General features: G+C 37.7%; 1 protein-coding gene across 1 annotated transcript; it reads right to left on the bottom strand.

Annotated features, from left to right (window-relative positions):
• Positions 1 to 504: 504 nt before the first annotated feature.
• On the bottom strand, positions 505 to 3,463 carry LOC106918922 (regulator of G protein signaling 21-like). Its single transcript, XM_014989011.2, has 5 exons — positions 3,285 to 3,463; positions 3,100 to 3,192; positions 2,952 to 3,007; positions 2,673 to 2,833; positions 505 to 1,902 (listed from the first exon to the last, which is right to left on the bottom strand). Exons 1-5 carry the CDS (start codon positions 3,359 to 3,361, stop codon positions 1,717 to 1,719), a joined length of 573 nt encoding a protein of 190 aa, XP_014844497.2. The 5' UTR covers positions 3,362 to 3,463; the 3' UTR covers positions 505 to 1,716.
• Positions 3,464 to 9,843: the final 6,380 nt, after the last annotated feature.

Raw genomic sequence — 9,843 nt, 5'->3', positions numbered from 1 at the left:
ATTTTAACTTTAAACGGATCCTGTCTAGTTGCCTGAACCTTGGCTTGATTATCAACTCTAATCATCATCAATACAATTAATGTAGAAGACAAACATTTAACTGTTTTATATTTTGAGGATTCAATTTGAAATGTAAAAAAACAACCAGTTGTGAAATCCCTCTTCGGTTACCAGTAAATGTCAGGTTTCTGAATGAATAAAACAGGAAGTTTTTCCACTTTGAAAGAACATTATTGTTTTTATATTTACATAGTAGATACACATTAATCCTTGTATTCAAAGTATCCACTACTTTACTAGAACATCAAAACATGTTTAAAGGCTCTTTTCTCCTCTCTGTAATTCAACAGATTAGGAAAAAAATATTTGGAAATCATTTACTAAATCTACACTTAAAGGTGTTGTTTTCATATCTGCACAGTAATTATGCTCCAAAGGACATCATACAAAATAATAATAAGAGCAAGGTCCAAAATTGTTAATGAAGAAAGAGGGAATATTGAATTTCTGGAATAGAATCAGTTTTATTTTTGAAGAACCTGGAGGCTTTATTATTATTATTTTTTAATTACACTCCCTTATTTGCAAAAGAATAAAATGAAAGTAAGGTAAATAAAATACTACTTTTTAAAGATGCAAAGTGATCTAATTTAAAGTTCAGTTTGAGTCATTAATCTTCCACAGCCCAGTATTTTCTGGCTAACAAATCGAACTCACCCTTTTGCACAAAAATGAGTGCATCTCAGCCAAAGTTTCATCCTATGGTTCTCTTACTGCGAACATTGAATTAAAACAAATTAACTTGGAAGCTGCAACTAACTACGTTAGATTTTATGCATAGTTGACAAACATTATGTTCTTAAATGCATTCAGAAAACTGCAAAACAGCTGAAACACCGAGTTCCTCTAAATCCAGGCTAAACACTCACCTGTTTAGAGTTGCCCATGAATCATGACAACTGGAAGATATATCAATATGATGGTGTTTGACTAAATGTAATGTTTATTGCTGTTTCAGAATTACTTACTGTATTATGTTTTTATGGTGTAAAGCTGCTTGAACTGCCTCGTTGCTGAAATGTGCGATAAAATAAACTTGACTTGACTTGACTATTGAGCTCATGCTCATTGCGTAACATCACCATGACAACCATGTTTTTGTATACACCGTAACAACAGCGAGGAGCAGGAATTATCTGCTGAAAGGTACGTTTACTGGCATTTTTTCACTCCTAATTATGAGATAAATATTGATTATAAGACTGAAGTCTCAGATCATTGTTTCAGGCGAGTTTTAAGTTCTTGTGCTTACAACTTTATGGTAGTTGACAGAAACTCAAGTCCCAATCTCTGCAATAGTTTGCATCAAAAAAAGAAAGAAAAAAAATCAACATTAAGAAATAAACTGTAAAAAGTAAACAATCCCTCATTTAAAAAAACAAAGGAATGTCATGCCATTCACATATGTTAATCTTTTATTGTTCTCCATAATCTCCCCTGACTTGCTTAGACTTTCAAGCAACACATGCAGCACTTTAAGCAACCCTGAACGAGCATAAAAATGCACGTCGTTCTTCAATGCACATCGCCGTCACATAACTCCTCTCTCTTTCAGCTGTTCTTTTCAATGACTTTATATTCTTACAAACACAAAACATTTTTTAGACACTGAGTCGTAGTGTTTTCCCCTGAAATGGGAGCAGTGCCTATTTTTCCCTAAATATACCAATGGGTCCTAGATTTGCGCTTCAAACTCAGGTAAGCATCTGAGTGAAGGAATCTGGGACAAGAGTCTCTTAGCATCAGGAGGTAGACGTGTTTCTGGGCCTCATCAAAGCAGCAATGGCTTGGCTTCTCCAACGACTCCTGGATCTTCTCTCTGACGCTGTGGTCTACATTGATCTAAAAGAGAAAAACGAAAGAAAGTTTAAATTTAGAATGTGCAATTGATAAGTGATGAAATGATCAATGGCTTAATCTGGCAAAAAAAAAAAGTCTCAGGAATAAAAGTTCTATGAAGGATTCAAGAAAATCTCTTTAGTTTTAATCCCAACAAAAATATACAGAAAGCTGAGTGGTCCTTGTCCGGTGAATCCCAAATTTAAATACAATTTTCTTGTGTTATTTTTAAGCATTCCTTTTATTTAGAACTAATAACACTGAGCAAATTATTAGAACACTGCTTCTTTTTATTTGTCTCAACTAAACAGTGTGGTTGTGTTTACCATTGATTTTTTGTGTCTCCACTTAGCCAAATAAAAGAAGAAATGCATACAAAAGCTGATGTCAAAACACAAATTCCTAAAATGTGAAGCATGAAAAACTAACCATTTGGATCAGAAGTAAAAGATTGTGAATAGAATCACGAATAAATGACAGCCAAGACATGTCGAAACATTTTCTGCTCATCGTTTAAAATAAATACCAAAGTTTCACTGGAACTCGGAGCACAAATTAAGTTGGAAGTTGAGACTTCAAACGCTTACATGTTGTGCTTCACTTCACTGTGCGTAACTTCATTCTAGTTCTGGGTCATTGTGTTGGCACAATGCTTCTTTCAGTAATGTAAGATTTATTTAAATGGCAATGAAAAAGACAGGTATCCCCTGGCCAAGAAGGCCGCTGCTCTCCTTGTTGAACACTATGAACTCCTGGATTACTGTCAAACTGACCTCTCTGCATGCTGTAGGTTTGACAAACTCCTCATAGATCTTCTCAGCTCTCCATTTCAGGTCATCTGAAGCTGACCTAAAGTCTTCACAAGCGAGCCAGAAATCAATGTTTTCCTCACTGAACTCAGACTCCAGGAAAGAACGGAATGCCGCCCTGTACCCTTCGGAAAAGTACAGGTTAAAGTCAAACACTTGTTCATTATCTTGTAATTCCTTAATGTTTGAAAGTGTTTGGGAGGATTGTAACGGTACATTTTGGGAAAAGTTAGAACGTCTTACTTTTATCTTTCAGCCATTTTTCCAGAGATAGGTCAAGTTTATGGTCAGTCTTCCAGCTGTAGGAAAAAAATATTTATTATTGATCTTTACTGCCATGAACACAAAATATATTGCTAACAGAAATAACAAATAACTAGAAAGCCACTACCTGAGGTTTGAAGGACAAGCTTCATCATTTAATTTTTGACCTGAGGACCATATGTTGCAGTTTCTCCTCCTTCGACTCAGAACAATATCAATCCTGTCGTACAAATCAAATTAAATCTATGCAAAATAATAACTAACAATGAGGAAAAAACATTATCATAGTCAGTGTCATACTGTCTGGCTTACCTTCGCGGTCGTTGCACATTTGGAAATAAATCCTTTATATCGCTAAACCGAATCTTGGAAAACAGAAGCTTGGGCATTTTAACATTACCGGTATCGTCTTAGCAGAAGATCAGATGATCTGATGTGTAAGTAAAAGGTGTTTGGTTTCCCCTGATCTGGGTTTTAACTTGATAGCTGTAGTGAAACACCTGTGACGTTGAGGGCCTGCTGGTGCAAGAAAAAAATACCTTTCAGATAACTGTTTGGACGGCTGCAGATTCGACTCAGAGGCTGTTGTTACTGACTCACGGCTGTAAAATTCCAGTGAGGAAAGATTGATATTTGACTCAGATATTTGAGGAAAAAATGAGAACAAAGAACCAAGAGGAGGCTCGAAATGTCTAAATATAAAAGAAAACTGATATAGACAAGAGAGATGAATTATTTTTAGAAGGTTTATGAAGTGTGTTCATAAGAGCGAGATGTTCCTGCTGGGGAAGCCACATTTCCAGTTCCGGTGCTTGAAGCAGTAACCGTATGTCTGGGACTATGACTGAGTGAAAGGTGGTGAATCTCATGATTGTGATTAGTGGGAGGATCGGATCAAATTTGAATTTTTATCTTCTGATGTCTTTGTCATCGAAGCGTAACATCTGGCCGGCGCTGATGACCAGAAGTGAGACAAGACGAGGTTTGGTTATGGAGGAGTTTCAGTCTTCCGGCTGAATCCTGGATGGAAGTTGGTTGAAACTGTTTGTAGCTCTGCTGCACCATGTTCTGTGTAAAAGTTGGTTCTTGGTGTAGATTGGAGAATCTCCCTCAAACAGTAAAAGATGCAGATTTTACATTTTATTTATGAAAGAGTTTATTAGTGTCATGATCTTTGGGTGTTTGTGTTTTGGTTCTCTCTTCTGTTTCTGTGTAGGTTATTTTAGTGTTACTAATTTGTATGGATTTTCTCATTTTATTCTTGTGCGCATCTGTTAGTCTTTTTCTCTGGTAAACACTTCATTGTCTGCCACAGTTCAACTTTATTTATTAATTGATTTCCCCGTGTTTCCCCTGGCCTCATTCAATGTATTTTTCAGTATTCATTATTGTTGAATTTTTCAGATGAGTTAAGATTCCTTCTGTGTTTCCTTCCTTAGTTATTCTGCCTTTCCTCAGTTCCCCGCTTGCCATCTCCCCCAGCTCCTCTGCCTTTTGTGCTCCATAATCACATTTAAACTAATTGGTTTCATTCACTCACTGCTGGATGCTTAAGTTATACTGACGCTGTCTCCTTTAATCCTATGTCTTTTCTGTCGAGTTCTGTGAGTTTTTCAGTTAATAAATGAATCATTCTTTGCTACTCAATGTCTTCCTCCTCAAAACCCTCAAAACATGACCTAGCTTGTAATCATAAGAAAAGGTGCTGCATGGGGTTAGGTTTAGGGTTAGGGTGTTAATTCAGATTAGACAGAGTTACGACAAGTGAAAATTGAAAGACGCTGTGTGTGTGTGCGTGTGTGTGTGTGTGGGGGTGTGTGTGCGTGTGTGTGTGTGCGTGTGGGGGTGTGTGTGTGTGTGTGTGTGCGTGTGCGTGTGTGTGTGTGTGTTTAGTTTTTAAGAATACCCTCAGGGGGCTTAACCGTCAGGTATAGTACGATTGTGGTTAGAGAAAGGCTGGTGGGTTTATTTCAAACTTTCCCCTCTAGAGAAACAGGAGCAACAGCAGATGTATACATGAGACTGTGGACTGCACATTTCATGAGCCAACGCCCTTTATTTTGCACGCTTGGCAGAACAGTACTTTTACACAAGTACATGGGAAAATTCAGAGAATGCAAATCACTTAGGGCACATGATGTCATCGTGAAAAAGTTCATGGAGCTTGTGATTCTGTTTTAAACTTAAACGATATCTTATTTTTACATCATCTAAAAAATGAGATGATAGTCTGATGGCTGACCTAACATTGATAATGACAAAAACTTATAGACAAAGTTTTCTACTCATATTTATTTATACACTTTAGCAACCTCCTAAAACCTTCCTAAAACAGGAAATGTGTAACTGTGCTCATTTTTGTGGGCATTATAGCTGCTGGTCATGGCAACAACAGTTAGTATGGCACCTGTTGCTACGTTGTGCACCCTCTGCAACACCCTCTCTCATATTTGCATGAAAATTTCAGACAAGGAAATGTGTGTAACAAGGAAGAATAAATAAATTAAAATGAGAGCAAAATTTCTACAAAAAATGCATGTATTGAGGAACAGGTTCATAGTTGAAAAACACAAACATGCTTTTCTCCTCTCAATCTTCCAACCAAATGGTCAGCTGATACTGCAGATGGGATGTTCGTGTCGTGGTGGGGAGTCCGGGCAAACTTCTTTTGGTGTGTCAATTAGTCTTTAAAGAAATGAAGATTATTCAATTGGAAAACACATTTCACAGATGGCACTGCATGACCAAAAAAGGGCTTCCTTTTGCATTTTGGAGCTCTTCATACTCTGGTTTAGATTAATTGTCAGTTTTTTTCTATGACCTGTTCTAAGACCTGTTTGTACCAATTATTTTAAAAACGTGTGGTTTTGATTAAAATACCAGAAAAGACCATGGAGTGAAGACGTGCTTCTCGAGGCTCCGCAAAAGCAGGGACAAAACATTTATTTTAAAGCACACCCCTATTTATAAATCAGCCTCGCATATGTATATAATGGTGCGCTTCTAATCCCTGGTTCATTTGACACCTTTTTTGGTCGATAAGTCGTTTGTTTTAATAACTTTTTGTGACAGGCCGCGGTCGTCGCCCCGAACCTAGCCAGCGTGCACTAGCTACAGAGCGCCCGACCCGGGCCCGAAACGGACTGGTTTGTCACTTTTGGGTGGATCCCTTGTCTCCTGCATGGTGGCACTAGGACTGATATTACTGCGGGCACGGGTGAGCATAAAAGAGTGGTTTTCGTCCTTGGATGGTCCATTGTGCTAAAGCTAATTATTGGTTGCGCTCGCTCGTGTCGCTGAACTGTGACGTCATCGTTTACGCCAACTTTCTTCGGCACTGTTTGGGACCATTTTCTGCTTTAAAGTACTGTGACTCTTGTAAAATGGACAAGAGGGAAACTAAGGGACCTCGTCAGAGACGTACTGCCGCTGAGACGGGCTCCGGATCGGGCGCGCTCCGGATGGATGAGACACCGCTGGGGAGCGACGAGCGTGGATCAGATACACCGCTCAGTGAGGCAACATTCACCAAAGCACTGCAAGGTCTGAAGCAAGACATTTGTGATACTTTTGACTCGAGGATCGACGCTCTTACTCTCACATTAAGGTCAGAAATTAAATCCGTGAAGGCTGAGCTTAATGCTAATATAAACTCCATCCAGTCTCTTGTTGAATCTCAGGGAGCCACAATCAAAGAGCTCGAGGTTTCTGCTACCTCTTGCAGTGATGATTTGTCCTCCCTGCAGTCCTCTGTATCTGGTTTAGTAGAGGAAGTTAAACAACTACAGGCTAAATGTGAGGATCTGGAGGGAAGGTCAAGGCGTAATAATATTCGTCTCATCGGGCTGGCTGAAGGACTGGAACTGCCCAGTTCCAGAGAATTCATCTCACAGCTTCTGCGTGACCTTTTGGGATTGGAGGATGTGCCGCTTCTGGACCGGGCTCACCGATCTAGCAGGGAAAAACCTAAAGAAGGAGCTCCACCTCGACCAATTATCATCAGAGTGCATTATTTTCATGTGAAGGAACTGATTCTGCGCCGGGCAAGTGCTGCTGCACCTCTTCTCTATCAGGGCAGGAAAATTTTTATCTTTCCAGACTTTACGTCATCAGTGGCCAAAAAACGCTCACAATTTGGGAATGCCAAACGTCTCCTACACTCGTGCCCTGGCGTTAAGTTTGGTCTGTTCTACCCTGCTGAGTTGAGAATTACACTGCCAAATGGAGTTGTTCGCAAGTTTTCCGACCCCGAAGCTGCCACAGACTTTATTAAGAAACTGGGAGGTGGTGCTCCTTCTGACTAATAACTTTGACTTGGTTTGAGGCTGATGTTCGTTATTTCTGATTTATATTTGTGAAATGGTAATCTGAGGGGTTTTTTTTTTTTTTTTTTTTTTTTTTTTATTCTAATCATTTACTTATCTTATTTATGATGTTTTATTTATTTTTCTTTAATTTTTAAAAAAAATGTATTTTATTTTATAAATATTACTATATTATTATATTATTTATACTTTATTAAATCTCCCCCCCTTTTTTAGTTTTTCTATCCTTACTACTGATTTATTTCCTATATATACTTTATTTGTTTATTTATATTTCTGTGTGTGTATGGGTATGTAGATGCATATCTATTTATACACTTAATTAGATAATATAATTTGATCCACTTTTTTTTGTTCCTGCTTTGCACTGGTGGGAGCTGAGTTCTACTGGGTCCGTGGATGCTTGAGAAGAGGTATCTAGTAGTTAGCAAAAGGGGGTATGCGCGCATCTTGTTTGGGAAGATGCTTCAGCAATCAGGGGTAAGTTCTAACGTTCTTGTTTTGTCGTACTGTTTTTCACATGTTATTTGGTCTTTAAGTGCTATCAATGGGTCATTCTTTACACAGATTGATGGATGTCACAATCTAATTGTGATAATTTACTAAAGGGTCAGGTTTTAAAGTTTTGTAGCTGGAATTGTAAGGGTTTAAATCAACCCATTAAAAGGAGTAAAGTGCTCCATCATTTACAGCATTTGGGTGCTCAAATTGTGTTTTTACAAGAAACCCACTTGAAAGTTTCAGATCATTCTAGACTCCGGAAAGGCTGGGTTGGCCAAATGTATCACTCAACTTTTCAAGGTAAATCTCGAGGTGCTGCTATTTTAATTCACAAATCAGTACCATTTGTGTCTTCTAACATTATTACTGATCCTAATGGTAGGTACATTATTGTTTGTGGGAGCATCTTTAATACAAAATTAGTTTTGGCTAATGTGTACGCTCCGAATTGGGACGATTATAATTTTTTTAGTTCCTTTTTTACCAAAATTCCAGATTTATCCTCACATTTTCTTATCTTGGCTGGTGATTTGAACTGTTGGCTGGATCCTTTGGATCGGTCATCAAATAATGTTAACAGACAATCACATTCTTCCAAAGTTGTTAATAACTTTCTTAAAGAATTCTCAGTTATCGATGCCTGGCGCTTTCTTAACCCTACTCGTAAAGAATATACATTTTTCTCCCCAGTTCACCATACATACACTCGTATTGATTACATTCTTTTGGACAGCCGACTGATACCACATATCCGGTCTTGTTCTCACAATGCCATTGTAATTTCAGATCATGCTCCTGTGACATTGGACCTGGTGATGGGAGGTGGCTCTCCTTCTGTTGTTCCTTGGCGCTTGAACACACGTCTGTTGTCTGACGATAAGTTTGTTGCCTTTGTTACTTCAAAAATAGACTTCTTCATTGCCACAAATGATACTCCAGGTACATCACCCTCTCTCTTGTGCACTCTAAAAAGAAAAAAGTTGAACCAACTTAATTGAATTGCTTCTGTAGGTAACAAGCAATTCAATTAAGTTTATCCAACTAAATTTATTAAGTTTAACCAATTCAATATATTATAATCACCCAACTCAATTTGTTAAGTCAGTCTTACTCAAATCATTTAGTTTACTTCAAAAATGGTAAATAAACTTAAATAGCACTTTTGACCTCTGAAAGCACATATTAACACATTTATTTAATGCTCAGATTGGTTGGCAACTTGAGATTAAGTACCCAGGGGACACATTAACATACGGCAGGAGGAAGCTGGAGTTGAACCATCAACCTTCTGATTACAAGGCGACTACTCTATCCACAGAGCCACAGTCGCTTACTGGGAATGTGTCCCTGTAAGCTTGAGTCATTGTCTCAGACATGGGACACTGAATTATTTCAAGTAAAGTCAAAGTGAAAAAGGTTATTTAAGGAAAAGATTTGTGTATTTAGATGACACTGTAAAAAGATTATTTAAATTTAGTTTGGAACTTCTTAAAAGTTTGAGTTGACTTTCTGTAGAATTAAATCAAAGAGATTTTAAATGTTTATTAGAACAAAATAAATGATTTGAGTAAGAATGACTTAAATTTGTCATGTTAAACCCCCTTATGAATTAAGTTATAAAAACTTAGCAAATTGAGTTGGAAGAACTTAGTGAATTGAGTTGGATGATCATAATAAATTGAGTTGGTCAGACTTAGGACACAAAACTGGCGTTGAACTCAATTGTTTTAAGTAAAGTCAAAGTGAAAAGTTCCTTCAGGTTAAAGATTTGTAAGTTTTGAGTTAAATGAACACAAAAAAGTAAGTTGTCATAGCAAAAGCAAAAGAATTAAGTTAAATTAATGTAAATAAGTCCATAAGATGAACTACAGCCAAAAACACTTTTTAGAGTGTGGGAGACTTTTAAGGCTTTTATACGAGGACAGATTATATCCTACAGTAGTTTCGAAACTAAACAGAGAAGGGCAAAGTTGTCAGAACTTACAACTCGAATTCTGCAGTTGGACGAACTATACGCAGCTTCCCCCTCACCCGAGGCATACAAT

Source organism: Poecilia mexicana, unplaced genomic scaffold, assembly GCF_051168715.1.
Source record: "Poecilia mexicana isolate PSO_F unplaced genomic scaffold, ASM5116871v1 scaffold_4, whole genome shotgun sequence".
NCBI lineage: Eukaryota > Metazoa > Chordata > Actinopteri > Cyprinodontiformes > Poeciliidae > Poecilia > Poecilia mexicana.
This window is presented reverse-complemented; position numbering and strand designations above follow the sequence as displayed.